A 17,825-nucleotide genomic window follows, 5' to 3' on the forward strand; every position below is an offset into this window, starting at 1 on the left:
GGCTGATTGTGGTTCAGCAACACCTTCTTATAGTGAGTGGTGTTGTGTGAGTTTTTATTTTATTTTTAATAGTCTGCTTTGTTGTCAGAGGGTCCAGCTTCAGAGCTGACTATGGAGATTTTAATCAACTTAAAAATCCCTATATCATAATGCTTTTCGGACATGGTGATCATAGCTGCTTTTCCAGTCATTGCAACATTTTCCAGATCATATACAGTCCTACAGTGGGGTTTCCCATAAAGAAGTATCATATTCTCCAGTTGGACAAAGTAACATGATCACAACTGTCAATGTAGACAGAGGACAATAGAAACCACTGACAGATACAAATCAAATCGTATTTGTCACATGCGCCGAATACAACAGCTGTAGACCTTACCATGAAATGCTTTCTTTCGAGCCCTTTCCCAACAATGCAGTTAAAAAGTAAGAAAATTAACAAATAGATAAAGAAAATAGAAACAGAACAACAATAAAATAACAATAACGATGCAATTCACAAGGAGTACCGGTACAAGGTGGTTGGGGTGAATGAAGTAAAATGTACAGTATATGTAGGTTTGGTTAGGTAATTGAAGTACTATGTACATGTAGGTCGGCAGTAAAAAGCAGAACGCTTGGGTAGCCGTTTAATTAACTTTTCAGCAGTCTTATGGCTTGGGGGTAGAAGCTGTTCAGAGTCTTGTTGGTTCCATACTTGGTGCATTGGTAACGCTTGCTGTGCGGTAGCAGAGAAAACAGACGGACTTGGGTGGCTGTAGTCTGACAATTTTTAGGGCCTTCCTCTGACACCACCTGATATAGATACAAGGAGCTCGGCCCCAGTGATGTACTGGGACGAACGCACTACCCTCTGTAGCGCATTGCGTTCGGATACCGAGCTGTTGCCATACCAAGCGGTGATGCAGCCAGTGATGATGCATTTTTAGAACTTTTTGAGGATCTGAGGGCCCATATCAAATCCTTTCAGACTCCTGAGGGGGAAGAAGAGTTGTCCTGCCCTCTTCACGACTGTGTTTGGGCCACGATAGGTCCATACCACCCTGCATCCCACTGCTGGCTTACCTCTGAAACTAAGCTGTGTTGGCCCTGGTCAGTCACTGGATGCTGCAGGAAGTGGTGTTGGAGGGCCAGTAGGAGGCACTAAAGAAATCATCGCCAGCTTCCAGTTGGCTCATTCATCCACACTCCTCTCCCCTATAACTATTCCCCAGATCGTTGCTGTAAATGAGAATGTGCACTACATACATTGGGAACAGGGTGCCATTTGGAACACAGCCCTAGTGCTGGACATAAGCGATGAATGAGGAGTAAATCCTATGGCCCCTGAAGGTGAAGTCTTCATTCATGGTCAGCAGGGTGTCCGTCTGCTGGACAGGGTCCCTCTGTGTTCGGCCCCTAGCCCCCAGCCTGCTCTAGGAAGGAGGGTGGGGGTGGGTAGAGCCAAAGCAGGGCAGACCGCCTGAGGAAATTAATTGCCGCCACATACCAGACTTTATTGAGCCTGCAGTCTAAACATCGAGCTACAGAGCAGTTGTTCATACACTGCTCTGACCGACCACTCAGGGTTTGACTACATGAAGACATGCATGTTTCAAATGGCACCCTATTCCCTATATAGGGCACTATAGGTCCTGGTCAAAAGTAGTGCACTATCTAGAGAACAGGGTGCCATTTGGGAAGCACACAAGATGTGCACTTTACAGAATCACAACATTGTGGTCCCCTTCTTTATGAGGCTCAGGCTGGAGCTTGTATACACTTAATGATGCGTTGTTTTTAGGTTGGCCTGTGTCTTTGCTCTGGTCATACAAGGCTACAGGGACATATCAAATAGTTCTTGAAGTATTTGCCTGATGCTACAGAAAATGGAGATGGACTCATGTTCTATGGGCTGATCTGGCTCGGGAGAAGGCAAACTTATAGTACTTAAAGTGAGTACAATGTGAATTTTGGGGCATGATCGGTTTCCCAACTCCGGTCCTCGAGTACCCCCCAACTGTACATATTTTTTGTTGCGGCCCCCAAGCACAACTGATTCTACTTGTCAACTAAGTTGAATCAGGTGATTTTGTCCAGGGCTACAACAAAAATGTGTGCTGTTGGGGGTACTCGAGGACCGGAGTTGGGAAACACTGACTCTAGACTCCTTGATATGACAGAAAGAAAGAGCTGTACTGTACATCTGTGGAAGCCCTGGCCGCCAGGCAGATGAGATCTTTCACTGAGGACTAAATCGGATTAGAAAAGTAACAAAGTTGTGTCGGTCGAGAATCCCAAGAATGACAGCTGCCTGCTAACAGATTGCTTTACCAAGTTCACTCTATCGAGTTAGAGCTTGTTACATGTAACCATTTGCCTAAAAAAGGGGTCTACGGAAAGCCCCTGGTGCCTGTCACCTCCTTCATTATCTCTTCACCTCAACCAAGAACATGTTGCCAGCTCATGCCTCCAGTTTGGGCTAATTTGCCTGCCGACCCTGACTTGTTAGGTCACACAACAAACTGTCCGCCCACTCACATACTCCCTCACAGACTGTGCTTAGCATGCCGACTAACAACTCAATTTAGTCACATAACTTCTATTAAGCCATCACAGATTTTGGAATGGGAGTGCTTAGTAAGTCAATCCATGTGCTTTGACTGACCCATGTCAATCCCAAAAGGCACTCTGTTCCCTATAGTGCACCACGTTTGACCAAGGTGTTCATATGAACCCTCTTACAACTCTCCCACAACATTCAACTCCCCCTGGAGTACTATCAAAGGCACTGTGAGTCCTGTGTTGAGGAGTACCAGAGCATGTGAGTCAGACGGAGCCTTCCTCTGTCTCTTCTGTTCTCCATCTCTGGTTGTGTTGACTGCCTGGTCTGTACCACTGACAGCTAGCTCACCTGTCCATGTACAGTGCACGCAGAGCGAACTCCAGCAGCAGGTAGGGTCGATCACAGCCAAATCTATGTTCGACTACCCTTTGAAATCATTTACAAATACTTCATCTGTGCTTGATTGAGCTTGCCTTGCTTCATGGACCACTGGAATAGTACCTAACCCTGCCCATCTGGCACTTGTGGCAAGCTAAAGCAAACACAGAAAATATTTCAACGATTTCAAATAGTATTTGAACCCAGGTCCCGTCACAGCTGCTCCCTAATACCAGAGTAGCCATATCTCAAACAGGGGGAGAGATGTGAGTGAGGTAGTTTACATTGTAGCAGTGTGAAGTACACTGACTGGTGGTGAAGTGATGTCATCTGAACCCACTCATCCCAGGCACTGTGGCTTCTAGCTGTTCTCTGCTCACCAGCCTCACCGTTTCATGATGGCTCCCATGTTTCTCATGCAAGATCCTATCCACATATGGGTCAAATAAAAGAGCTTAGTAGGTTTTGCAGTCCAGTACATTATGTTAACTAACTTCTAGGGACCTATTGAGTGTCTTGGGTCGGTTAGGGCACCCATGTTGGCTCTGAAGAGCCATGCAACGACGATGCTGGTACAGCCTAAAGTATAACTACATAGATTATACATAGTTCTATGGTTTTGGCATGACTTCATTGGGCATGCATCCGTTTCTCTACAGTATAATTAGCAACCACAGCACACGATCATTGACATCTGCAGTAACATACAGTTAGTTAGCTGTAATATCTTCAAGTGGACTGAAACAGAAACTCCGGTGGATGTTGCATTGGAAAGGTTTTGACTATGGAATAGACCGCACATGATGTCGGCTGTTTACCTGGTCCCCGTAACGACAGCAGAGACATTTTGCCGGGAGTACCCGCCTGCCACTCTTTAACTGTCCCTTTTGTTGTAACGACTGGTGAGCTGCCTCTGACTTCTGACCATATTTCTGAACATGAAACAGTATGTCACACACATGATTTGAGAACGGGTATGTAAAACTACAGGTTTAACATTGACAGGCACTTGTCTGTGCATGTGTCACACGGTCTTGTTTACAATTTGGTGCATTGTGCAGGGCAGACAAAAGGTTGGATAATCAGAGCCTAGACTCATCCACAGGCATGAAATGCAAGCAAACAAAGCTAAACAATGGAAAAAGAGGAAGACTGTCGGAAGGGCAACGCATCTAAAGTTAGGGAGTAACCAATGAACATGTCAACTAGTGATGCATCTTGCAAAATGGAAAATTGACTTCACAGTGAAGCTGAAAGGTTATTACTGCAAGGCATATTTTATGTTGATTCAACCTCCAGAACATCCACAACTAGTCTAGCTACATAACCAAAGCAAAAAGGGGTGCCTTTTGCATCCCTTTGATATTTTAAGTGGAAATTGTGCACAAATATTGCATTTAAAAAAAGTCTGTTACATTAAATGAAGTGCCCTTTAATATAGAGCACATGGACAATTCTATAACTCGGACTTGCTAAAACTCAAATATATCTTCTGACTTTAAAGCTTGCTGAAATGCCAACATTTCTCAGAGTTTTCACTGTCATTGTAAGGGCTGTTATTATTTGGTTTCTTTGACGACAGTGAGTGATTTCATGTGGTTGGTGATTCATTTCAGGTTAATAAAAATGTGTCCCTCATTTTAAGGCCAACCTTGTTTCGTGAACTGAACTCTCGTTTTAATATGGCGAAACTATTCCTTTAAATAGAATGATACATTCAAATGAAACATTGAACGTCTAATAGTTCAATCATAGTGTAAAAGCAGGTGAGCTGGTTTGGCAAAAAAACAAACATATTTGTGGTGGTAAACTGAGCAGGTCGAGCATAACACGTCAGCCCTGTTACCCATAGATACAGACTAGAAATGTTTTCTGTTGCACAGAACAAACTTCCATTCCCCCGGTCACAAGGGGATTGATGGCTTAAGATAAAGTAACAGGGTTGACAATCTTATTTTGCCTTTAAAATGCACTTATAGTAATTTTATAATTTAACCTCGAGCTAAACACTTCATGCTCTACTTCGAGGCAATCAACCTGGGTCCTCCAATGAGGACCCCCACTGCTGAAGAGGACTGTGAGCGCTCGATCTCTGTGGCAGACGTAAGTAAGACGTTCAAGCGCGTGAACACTCGCAAAGCACCCGCACCAGATGGTAACCCTGGCCGTGTCCTCAGAGCTTGCGCAGACCAGCTGGCTGGAGTGATTAAGGACATATTCAACCTTTCCCTGTGATCCTTCAAGATGTTCACCATTTTCTCTGTACCCAAGCAAACAAAAGTCACCCTGTAGCACTCATTTCCGTCATCATGAAGTGCTTTGAGAGGCTGGTCAAGGACCAAATCTGCTCCACCTTACCTTACACCTTGGGCCGAGTACAGTTTGCATACCGTCACAACAGATCTAAGGACGAAGCAATCGTCATTGCCTGCACAATGCCCTCTCCCACCTGGACAAGAGGAATACTGTACATATGTGCCAATGCTTTTTGTTGAATACAGCCCAGCTTTCAACACCATAGTCCCCTCCAGGCATGGCAATAAGCTCAAGGTCCTGGGTATGAACACCTCCCTCTGCGACTGGATCCTGGACTTCCTGACAGGCAGACCCCAGGTGCTAAGGTTAGGCAACAACACCTCGCCACGCTGACTCAAAACGGGGGGCCCCACAGGGGTGTGTGCTCAGTGGCCTCCTGTACACCCGTGACAACGCACGACTCCCAACACCATCATTAAGTTTACCAACGACATGGCGGTGGTGGGCCTGATTGCCAAGTCAGCCTACAGAGAGGAGGTTAAACAGCCTCTCCCTCAACGTCAGCAAAACCATTGAGCTTGATCGAGTATTTTTTTAATCATTCTGCTTAAAAACATGTAAATAAAATGATGCCTTGGTGGGGTGGGTGGGATAAAGGGCTGGATATGTTGTATTGATGAAGCTCTTTATTTGTACGTTTTTGAATTTGCGAACATGGAGACATTGACATCAATATAACATATCCAGCCCTTTATCCCCCCACCCACCCCACCAAGACATCATTTATTTACATGTTTTTAAGCAGAATGATAAAAAAAATACAATTTAAATTAAATAAATAATATAGACAAAAGAGAAAATACAATGAATAAAATAAATTAGGTCTCACAATAACAATGGAATTTTATCTGCACACTGTAGCCAGTGACATAACGGCCTATACTGAAATAAAATGATAGTTATTCTCCACTAGCAGCTCAAATACCATCTGGCCAATACAGTGTCCCCAGTCCTGGCCCCAGGGACCAAAGGGGGTACAAATCCCCGCCCCTGCATCCAACGCATTCGACTCCAGACAGAAGTTTGGTAACGAGTTAGTACACCCCTGTTGACATTGACGGGGCTGTAGTTGAGAGGGTGAAAAGCTGCAAGTTCTTCGGCATGCACATCAAAGAGGACCTGACATGGACCAATCACGCCAACACCGTAGAGAAGCCAGCGCAACAGCGCCTATTCAACCTCAGGCTACTTAAGAAAATCAGGGAGTACAGGAGGGGTCTGATCACACCCCTCAAAGGCCCCCGTGTTGAGAGTCAGCTAGGCGGAGGTGGCCCTCAGATCCTCAAGATGTTCTACAGCTGCACCATGAGAGCATCTTGACAGACTGCATCACCGCCTGGTATGGCAACGCCCTCAACCGCAAGGCTCTACAGAGGGTGGTGCAGACGTCCCAAAACTTCACTAGGGGCCAGCTCCCTGTCCTCCAAGGCATCTACACCAGGCGGTGGTTGAGGAAGGCCCAAAAGGTTATGAAGGAATCCAGTCACCCGATCGATTGACTGTTCACTCTGCTACAGCTTCTATCACCTTCAGACTGTTGAACAGATATCCTTAGCGGTCTCCCTGAACAGACCTGCACCTTGTAAGTATTACACCCTTGAGACCATCTTCACCTTAGAGACTATTTGCACTCTCCACACATCCAACCCTTACGCAGACACACCACACACATTGCGTGCAGCTGCATTCTGAATTGATGATTACTTGTGTGCTGCCAGCTGTGGGCATGTGGGCAGGGTTGAAACAAACCTAACCTTAATTTACATCGTGATGCAGTCAAGACTGACCTTTTTACCAAAATTATCCTATTTACACTTAGTAGTGAATTTTGTCAGTAGAACAAAACTTTATGATTCATATCAATGCCTCATGGACTGTTTTCAAAAATGTAGTTTAGGGGCAGTTGCTCTTTAGGTTTAACAGATGCTCTTCATGACAGACTTAAAATGAGGTGAATTGGTGGAATGACCCTAAGATCTGTGTAATTTTGTGTTTAATATGTGCTCCACTACCACATAATTAAATGTGAATTATAGGATTTTTTTATGGGCTCTACAGTGTGTCTAGGTTTGAATGTTTGTTGAATGTTTGTGTAAGGTTTGACTCACCATCATTGGTATGTCTCACGCAGTCCTGAAAAACTGCATGCCACTTCTTCTGCTCTTTCTCCGATACCACACAGAAGTAGTAGTGGCGGGCATACGGGTGCCACAGGATCAGAAGGAACTCGGTGGCACACTTCAGGAAGGGAGTGTTGCCCACTTTAGCCTTTACATCTGAAACACACGCATTCCTCTATCAGTCGGTGTCCACATAGCCCTTTCTGCATGGTTTTGGAATCATACACTCACACTGAAAACAACTTAAAGGCCCAGTATAGTCAAAAAGCAGATTTTCCTGTGTTTTATATGGTATTTGAATACTAGTAGTTTAAGGTAGTTGGGGCGGCAGGTTAGCCTAGTGGTTAGAGTGTTAGACTAGTAACCGGAAGGTTGCAAGTTCAAAAACTCGGGCTGACAAGGTTCAAATCTGTCGTTCTGCCCCTGAACAGGCAGTTAAACCCACTGTTCCTAGGCCGTCATTGTTCTTAACTGACTTGCCTAGTTAAATAAAGGTCAAAATAAAAAGTAACACTGTGAAATTGAGAAACATATGATCACACCTATAGCCTCAAGTTCTTCAGAACATCAAATGGCATTGAGATGTTCATAATCAGAACAGTATTAAGCCTTCCAATTTAATGGATTATATATGACAAATGGGTGAGCAGTTGCAACATGTGCCTCACGCCCTGGTTTTCAGTCGTAACATGTTCTCACCAGGCAGGCTATTGTTGAGTAGCTCCAGGTACTGATCCATTGAGGTCAGCACTTTGTATCCGGCACAGTTGATGGTTCCCTTGGGGTGCAGCCCTCTCTCATGAGACTGGACAGGAACACAAGGACATGGTATACTTAAGAGAATGATACTTGCAGATATAGTAGCATTTTAATAGCTAATACGGACATAAAATACACCATCATAATGCAACTGAGCTAAGGTGTGTGTGTGTGTGTGTGTGTGTGTGTGTGTGTGTATATATATATATATATATTTTTTTTTTTTAAAAACACACAACCAGTCAAAGGTTTGGACACACCTACTCATTCAAGGGTGTGTGTTTATTTTTACTACATTCTAAATTGTAGAACAAAAGTGAAGACATCAAAACTATGAAATGACACATATGGAATCATGTAGTAACAAAAAAAGTGTTAAACAAAAAAAAAACATTTTAAATTCTTCAAAGTAGCCACACTTTGCCTTGATGACAGCTTTGCACACTCTTGGCATTCTCTCAACCAGCGTCACCTGGAATGCTTTTCCAACAGTTTTGAAGGAGTTCCCACATATACTGAGAACTTGTTGGCTGCCTTTCCTTCACTCTGCGGTCCAACTCATCCCAAACCATCTCAATTGGGTTGAGGTCGGGACCTGTGGAGGCGAGGTCATCTGATGCAGCACTCCATCAATATCCTTGGTTAAATAGCCCTTACACAGCCTGGAGTTGTGTTTTGGGTCATTGTCCTGTTGAAAAACAAATGATAGTCCCACAAAGCGCAAACCAGAGGGGATGGTATATTGCTGCAGAATGCTGTGGTAGCCATGCTGGTTAAGTGTGCCTTGAATTCGAAATGAATCACAGTGTCACCAGCAAAGCATCCCCATCCCATCACACCTCCTCCTCCATGCTTCATGATGGGAACCACACATGCGGAGAACATCTGTTCACCTACTCTGCGTCTCACACGTTTGGAACCAAAAATCTCTAATCTGGACTCACTAGATCAAAGGACAGATTTCCCCGGTCTAATGTCCATTGCTCGTGTTTCTTGGCCCAAGCAAGTCTCTTCTTCTTATTGGTGTCCTTTAACCTCTTACACTTATGGTGGCGCTATTTCATTTTTGGAAGAAAAACGTTCCCGTTTTAAACAAGATATTTTGTCACAAAAAGATGCTCGACTATGCATATAATTGCTACTGTTCGAAAGAAAACACTCTGACGTGTCCAGAAATACAAATATCTTCTCTGTGCGTGCCCTTTAACGTGAGCTTCAGGCAAAACCAAGATGACTTGGCATCCAGGAAATGACAAGGATTTTTGAGGCTCTGTCTTTCATGATCTCCTTATATGGCTGTGAACGCAAGAGGAATGAGTCTGCCCTTTCTGTCGTTTCCCCAAGGTGTCTGCAGCATTGTGACGTATTTGTAGGCAGATCGTTGGAAGATTGACCATAAGAGACCACATTTACCACGTGTCCGCCCGGTGTCCTGCGCCAAAATTGGTGCGCAAAAGTCACCTGCCAGTATTTTTCCATGGGGCACAGAGAGAGAAGCAAGCTGAACTGCATGTCAATGAAGAGATATGTGAAAAAACACCTTGAGGACTGATTCCAAACAACGTTTGCCATGTTTCGGCGATATTATGTAGTTAATCCGGAAAAAGTTTCACGTTGTAGGTGACTGCATTTTCGGTTCGTTTCGGTAGCCAGGCGCAATGTAGAAAACGGAACGATTTCTCCTACACACAGACGCTTTCAGGAAACACTGCGCATTTGGTATGTGGCTGGGAGTCTCCTCATTGAAAACATCAGAAGCTCTTCAAAGGTAAATGATTTTATTTATTTGGTTATCTGGCTTTTGTGAAAATGTTGCGTGCTACATGCTACACAAAATGCTATGCTAGCTTTGCATACTCTTACACAAATTAGTCCATTTCTATGGTTCAAAAGCATATTTTGAAAATCCGAGATGACAGTGTTGTTAAGAAAAGGCTAAGCTTGAGAGCAAACGCATTATTTTAATTTTATTTGCGATTTTCAGAAATCGTTAACGTTGCGTTATGCTAATGAGCCTGAGGCTTAGTCACAAACCCGGATCCGGTTTGGGGAGTTTCAAGAAGTTAATAGTAGTTACTTTGCAGCAAATCGACCATGAAGGCCTGATTCATGCAAGTCTCCTTTGAACAGTTGATGTTGAGATGTGTCTGTCACTTGAAATCTGTGAAGCATTTATTTGGGCTGCAATCTGAGGTGCGGTTAACTCTAATCAACTTATCCTCTGCAGCAGAGGTAACTCTGGGTCTTCCTTTCCTGTGGCGGTCTTCATGAGAGCCAGTTTTATCATAACGCTTGATGGTTTTTGCGACTGCACGTAAAGAAACTTTCAAAGTTCTTGAAATGTTCCATATGGACTGACGTTCATGTCTTAAAGTAATGATGGACTGTCATTTCTCTTTGCTTATTTGAGCTGTTCTCACCATAATATGGACTTGGTCTTTTACCAAATAGGGCTATCTTTTATATACCCCCCTATATTGTCACAACACAACTAATTGTGTCAAACGCATAAAGGAGGATACAAATTCCACAAATGAACTTTTAACATGGTACACCTGTTAATGAAAATGCACTCCAGGTGACTACTTCATGAAGCTGGTTGAGAGAATTCCAAGAGTGTACAAAGCTGTCATCAAGGCAAAGGGTGGCTACGTTGAAGAATCTCAAATGATTCCATATATGTTACTTCATAGTTTTGAGATCTTCTCTATTATTCTACAATATAGAAAATAGTACAAATAAAGAAAAACCCTGGAATCAGTAGGTGTGTCAAACCTTTTGACGAGTACACTGTGTGTGTGTATAGACGTGGGACATTTGAATTAAATTCTCCCGTACCGCTTTGTTGTCATAGTAGTTCATGTTGTAGGAGTCAGGAACGAAGAGGAAACGGTTTCTCCATTTCTTGTTCTCCTCCAGAAACTGGAACAGAGCTCCAGAAAAGATGGACCTATTCTCCAGCGGGGTCTGAGTGGGACAGACAGGGGAATCAGTACACATCCCAATGATGACTGGCATGAACGGACATCACCTCTGTGTGGATAGAGCCATATTCATGGGCAGTACATTTTTACGTCAACAATAAATTCCATGATTTTGTAATACTCCAGAAAGCCAAGGAGTGGCCTAAAACTTTAAGCCTTTGCGTTCCTTTAGAAACATCAGGTATACTTATACTGCATGCCATGTGTGATACTACTGTGTATACGTGATATCTCAACTGTAGCCTAGACACTGGGAGTAGTGTTGTTTAGTTTACCCAATCATAAGCCCACCCAGTCAGTATTGTTGTTCTCAGGAAAACAGCAGGCATTTCTCAAGAACCTCACTTACTCACCACAGACAATTAAACAACTTGTATCCAAAATGACACCCTATTAATCTTGATGGTTGTACAGTCGTCTCAAATAAAACTGAAGGACCTCTGCGTTACTCTGGACCCTGATCTCTCTTTTGACGAACATATCAAGACTGTTTCAAGGACAGCTTTTTTTTCATCTACGTAACATTGCAAAAATCATAAACTTTCTGTCCAAAAATGATGCAGAAAAATGTATTCATGCTTATGTTATTTCTAGGTTAGACTACTGCAATGCTCTACTTTCCGGATAAAGCACTAAATAAACTTCAGTTTGTGCTAAATACGGCTGCTAGAATCCTGACTAGAACCAAAAAAAAAATTTGATCATATTACTCCAGTGCTAACCTCCATACAGTGGATTTCTGTTAAGGCAAGGGCTGATTTCAAGGTTTTACTGCTAACCTACAAAGCATTACATGGGCTCCTACCCATCTTTCTGATTTGGTCCTGCCGTACATACCTACAGGTACACTAGGGTCACAAGACGCAGGCCTCCTAATTGTCCCTAGAATTTCTAAGCAAACAGCTGGAGGCAGGGCTTTCTCCTATAGAGCTCCATTTTCATGGAATGGCCTACCCATGTGAGAGACGCAGACTCGGCCTCAACCTTCAAGTCTTTACGGAAGACTCATCTCTTCAGTGGGTCATATGATTGAGTGTAGTCTGGCCCAGGAGTGTGAATGTGAACGGAAAGGCTCTGGAGCAACGAACCTCCCTTGCTGTCTCTGCCTGGCCGGTTCCCCTCTCCCCACTGGGATTCTCTGCCTCAAACCCTATTACAGTGGCTGAGTCACTGGCTTACTGGTGCTCTTTTATGCCGTTCCTAGGAGGGGTGCGTCACTTAAGTGGGTTGAGTCACCGACGTGATCTTCCTGTCTGGGTTGGCGCCCCCCCCCCTTGGGTTGTGCCGTGGCGGAGATCTTTGTGGGCTATACTCGGCCTTGTCTCAGGATGGTACGTTGGTGGTTGAAGATATCCCTCTAGTGGTATGGGGGCTGTGCTTTGGCAAAGTGGGTGGGGTTATATCCTTCCTGTTTGGCCCTGTCCGGGGGTATCATCGGATGGGGCCACAGTGTCTCCTGAGCCCTCCTGTCTCAGCCTCCAGTATTTATGCTGCAGTAGTTTGTGTCGGGGGGCTAGGGTCAGTTTGTTATATCTGGAGTACTTCCCCGGTCTTCTGTGTGAATTTAAGTATGCTCTCTCAAATTCTCTCTTTCTCTCGGAGGACCTCAGCCCTAGGACCAAGTCTCAGGACTACCTGGCATGATGACTCCTTGCTGTCCCCAGTCCACCTGGCCGTGCTGCTGCTCCAGTTTCAACTGTTCTGCCTTATTATTATGGAATCCATGCTGGTCATTTATGAACATTTGAACATCTTGACCTGCTGTTTTCAACTCCACCCGGACAGCCAGAAGGTTGGCCACCCCACATATGCTCTCTCTAATGTCTTTCTTTCTCTGAAAAACCAACTGACCATTTAGGACTCCTGACATGATGACTCCTTGCTGCACCCCAGTCCACCTGGCTACTGTGATTAGTTAATATTTGCCTTATTATTATTCCATGCTGGTCATTTATGAACATTTGAACATCTTGGCCATGTTCTGTTATAATCTCCACCCGGCACAGCCAGAAGACGACTGGCCACCCCTCATAGCCTGGTTCCTCTCTAGGTTTCTTCCTAGGTTTTGGCCTTTCTAGGAAGCTTTTCCTAGCCACCGTGCTTCTTACACCTGCATTGCTTGCTGTTTGGGGTTTTAGGCTGGGTCTCTGTACAGCACTTTGAGATATCAGCTGATGTACAAAGGGCTATATAAATACATTTGATTTGATTTCCTTAGTGGTGCACTACTTTTGAAAAGAGCTGCATACGGAATAGTGTTGCACTTCTGATGCGGATCAAGACTTCGGTCACTTCCACACAGCTTCATGTAGTTACAGTAGCATTCTGAGTGCAGCGGTAGCACCAGACAGAATGTAACGGTTTCTCTTTAAAGAAGGTAATGGCACTGTGCAGGCTTGAAAAAGGTGAATTAAACCATGGCTAGAGACACTGGACATCCAGGAGAATACAAATAAAGAGTTTACTAGGTGTGACGCCACTCGCCCTAAAGTCAACTGTAGCAGCTGTTCAAGCTTACTTCTCACTTTGTCAGTAGCACGGTTAACTTGAGATCTCACTGCAGATGAGGTCACCACGAAACAGCATGGCTGCTTGTTCTTCACTAGCCTGCTAGCTAACATCTGCTACACAGAGACAGAGCCATACAAGGGAAACTGAGATCTTTCCCTCCGTACCATGTAACTCTAAAGCAGACTCATTTGGCTGAAGTGGAAGTGGCCTTCAAAAATCAAGGCGACTGTCATTCTGTATTTATAATAAACCATCTCGTGATCTAAACACACTTAAAATCTTCAGATCACACTGAAAGCATGGGAGTGTAAATCAGCATCTGTCCTGAGTCCCTCTTAGACTGCCATTCATTTGATGTAGTGTGATGTGAGCTCCAGGTTCAACATAATGTGGGCAAAGTGTTCCAAATGTCAGCACTTCATGAGAAACTGCAGATATTATTCCATCGCCTTCTCGGGGAAGGCACAGTAGGAATAAAGGAGTATGGAAGAGGGGAACAAGAGGAGGAGAAAAAAAACAGGGACAGGAGAGGAGGACGTGTTCATTACCTTACGGCGCAGTAGCTGTGGCTGGGGCCCCCCTCCTCCCTCAATGTCAAAGCGGACCTTGTTGAAGAGGGCCACTGCATACTGCTGCTCATACAGACGGCCAAACTCTCCAATCACCTCACCTGTCCGGGCTGCATGGGGAAGGGAGGAGAGGCGGGGTCAGTTGTTACAAATTAAGTGGTGTATAATGACACACAGCCACATGCTCCAAACAAGAGGCTCCTGCTCTATAGGCCATTCTGGCTCCGACAATGCTTACTTAATGACACATTCCCCATGTTAACAGTGATGTATTAGTTAGTGTACTCTGAATTAATATGTTACAGTTGAGGTCGGAAGTTTACATACACTTAGGTTGGAGTCAGTAAAACTCGTTTTTCAGCCACTCCACAAATTTCTTGTTAACAAACCATAGTTTTGGCAAGTCGGTTAGGACATCTACTTTGTGCATGACACAAGTCATTTTTCCAACAATTGTTTACAGACAGTTTATTTCTCTGCGTCACAATTCCAGTGGGTCAGAAGTTAAAACGCACTAAGTTGACTGTGCCTCTAAACAGCTTAGAAAATTCCAGGAAATGATGTCATGGCTTTAGAAGCTTCTGATAGGCTAATTGACATAACTTGGGTCAATTGGTAGTGTACCTGTGGATGTATTTCAAGGCCTACCTTCAAACTCAGTGTCTCATTGCTTGACATCATGGGAAAATCAAAAGAAAACCAGCCAAGACCTCAGAAAAACAATTGTAGACCTCCACAAGTCTGGTTCATCATTGGGAGAAATTTCCAAACGCCTGAAGATACCACGTTCATCTGTACAAACGATAGTACGCAAGTATAAACACCATGGGAACACGCAGCCATCATACTGCTCAGGAAGGAGACGCGTTCTGTCTCCTAGAGATGAACGTACTTTGGTACGAAAGTACAAATCATTCCCAAAACAACAGCAAAGGACCTTGTGAACATGCTGGAGGAAACAGGTACAAAAGTATCCATATCCACAATAAAACAAGGCCTATATCGACATAACCTGAATGCCCGCTCCGTAAGGAAGAAGCCACTGCTCCAAAACCTCCCCAAAAAAGCCAGACTACGGTTTGCAACTGCACATGGGGACAAAGATCGTACTTTTTGGAGAAATATCCTCTGGTCTGATGAAACAAAAATAGAACTGTTTGGCCATAATGACCATTGTTATGTTTGGAGGAAAAAGGGGGAGGCTTGCAAGCCAAAGAACACCATCCCAACCGTGAAGCACAGGGATGGCAGCATCATGTTGTGGTGGTGCTTTGCTGCAGGATGGGACTCGTGCACTTCACAAAATGGATGGCATAATGAGGAAAGAAAATTATGTGGCTATATAGAAAGCAAAATCTCAAGACACCAGTTAAAGCTAAAGTTAAAGCTTGGTCGCAATTGGGTCTTCCAAATGGACAATGACCCCAAGCATACTTCCAAAGTTGTAGCAAAATGGCTTAAGGACAACAAAGTCAAGGTATTGCAGGAGCCATCACAAAGCGCTGACCTCAAACCTGGAGAGAATTTGTGGGCAGAACTGAAAGTGTGTGCGAGCAAGGAGGCCTACAAACCTGACTCAGTTACACCAGCTCTGTCAGGAGGAATGGGCCAACATTCACCCAACTTATTGTAGGAAGCTTGTGGAAGGCTACCCAAAACGTTTGACCCAAGTTAAACAATTTAAAAAGGCAATGCTACCAAATACTAATTGAATGTACGCAAAATTCTGACCCACTGGAAATGTGATGAAATAAATAATTACCTCTACTATTATTCTGACTAGAGGTCGACCATTTATCATTTTTCAACGCCGATACCGATAGCGATTATTGGAGGACCAAAAAAGCCGATACAGATTAATCTGCCGATTTTTTTTTACTTTTTCTATTTGAAATAATGACAATTACAAAAATACTGAATTAACACTTATTTTAACTTAATATAAAACATCAATAAAATCAATTTAGCCTCAAATAAATAATGAAACATGTTCAATTTGGTTTAAATAATGCAAAAACAAAGTGTTGGAGAAGAAAGTAATATGTGCCATGTAAAAATGTGTGCCATATAAAATATGTGCCATGTAAAAAAGCTAACGTTGAAGTTCCTTGCTCAGAACATGAGAACATATGAAATTTGGTGGTTCCTTTTAACATGAGACTTCAATATTCCAAGGTAAGAGGTTTTAGGTTGTAGTTAATATAGTATTTATAGGACTATTTCTCTGCATACCATTTGTATTTCATATACCTTTGACTATTGGATGCTCTTATAGGCACTATAGTATTGCCAGTGTAACAGTATAGCTTCCGTCACCCTCCTCGCTCCTCCTACCTGGGCTCGAACCAGGAACACATCAACAACAGCCACACTCGATGCATCATTACCCATCGCTCCACAAAAGCCGCGGCCCTTGTAGTGCAAGGGGAATAACTACTCCAAAAGCGAGTGACGTTTGAAACAGTATTAGCGCACACCCAGCTAACCATTTCACATTGATTACACCAGCCATTAGGCTGATAGGCTTGAAGTCAAAAACAGCGCTGTGATTGCGAAGAGCTGCTGGCAAAACGCACGAAAGTGCTGTTTGAATGAATGATTACGGGCCTGCTGCTGCTCAGTCAGACTGCTCCATCAAATCAGACTTAATTATAACATAATAACACGCAGAAATACGATCCTTTGGTCATTAATATGATCGAATCTGGAAACTATAATTTCAGTGAAATACGGAACCGTTCGGTATTTTATCTAACTGGTGGCACCCCTAAATCTAAATATTCTTGTTACATTGCACAACCTTCAATGTATGTCATAATTACGTCAAATTCTGGCAAATTAGTTCCCAATGAGCCAGGCAGCCCAAACTGTTGCATATACCATGACTCTGTGTGCAATGAACGCAAGAGAAATGACAATTTCACCCGGTTAATATTGGCCTGCTCAACTGGATTAGTAGTTATAACTAGTGATTATGATTGATTGTTTTTTATAAGATAAGTTTAATGCTAGCTAGCAATTTACCTTGGCTTCTACTACATTCGCGTAACAGACAGGCTACTCGTGGAGTGCAATGGTTAGAGAGTTGGACTAGTTAACTGTACAGTTGCAAGATTGGAACCCTGAGCTGACAAGGTGAAAATCTGCCGTTCTGCCCCTGAACAAGGCAGTTAACCCACAGTTCCTAGGCAGTCATTGAAAATAAGAATGTGTTCTTAACTGACTTGCCTAGTTAAATAAAAAGGTATAAAAAATAAAATAAATAATAATCGGAGCCCAAAAATACCGATTTCCGATTCTTATGAAATTGAAATTGGCCCGAATTAAAATCGGCCATTCCGATTAATCGGTTGACCTTTAATTCTGACATTACACATTCTTAAAATAAAGTTGTGATCCTCACTGACCTAAAACAGGGAATTTTTACTAGGATTAAGTGTCAGGAATTGTTAAAAAAAAAAAAAAAAAAAAAGGAGATTAAATGTATTTGGCTAAGCCGTATGTAAACTTCCGACTTCAACTGTATGTAATAGTCTTTGAGAGAGCAAACTTTTCTCTCGTTCCAGTACACCATTACCTCAATTCCTATTTACTACGTTCATCACGGTGTAAAACAAAACAAAAATTCCAAGTGGAAAGTAAA

The 17,825-nt window shown here is 43.3% G+C and overlaps 1 protein-coding gene across 1 annotated transcript in view; it reads right to left on the reverse strand.

The window, feature by feature from the left end:
* LOC135544990 (protein Niban 2-like) overlaps nt 1-17,825 on the reverse strand; it is a 56,493-nt gene that overhangs the window by 20,531 nt on the left and 18,137 nt on the right. The window contains exons 2-5 of the mRNA XM_064972668.1: nt 14,162-14,292; nt 10,957-11,085; nt 8,059-8,164; nt 7,348-7,515 (exon numbers count right to left, since the gene is read on the reverse strand). Coding sequence (XP_064828740.1) covers nt 7,348-7,515; nt 8,059-8,164; nt 10,957-11,085; nt 14,162-14,292 — 534 coding nt within the window. The remainder of the gene's footprint in view (nt 1-7,347; nt 7,516-8,058; nt 8,165-10,956; nt 11,086-14,161; nt 14,293-17,825) is intronic.

This window comes from Oncorhynchus masou, chromosome 1, assembly GCF_036934945.1.
Source record: "Oncorhynchus masou masou isolate Uvic2021 chromosome 1, UVic_Omas_1.1, whole genome shotgun sequence".
Classification (NCBI taxonomy): Eukaryota; Metazoa; Chordata; class Actinopteri; order Salmoniformes; family Salmonidae; genus Oncorhynchus; species Oncorhynchus masou.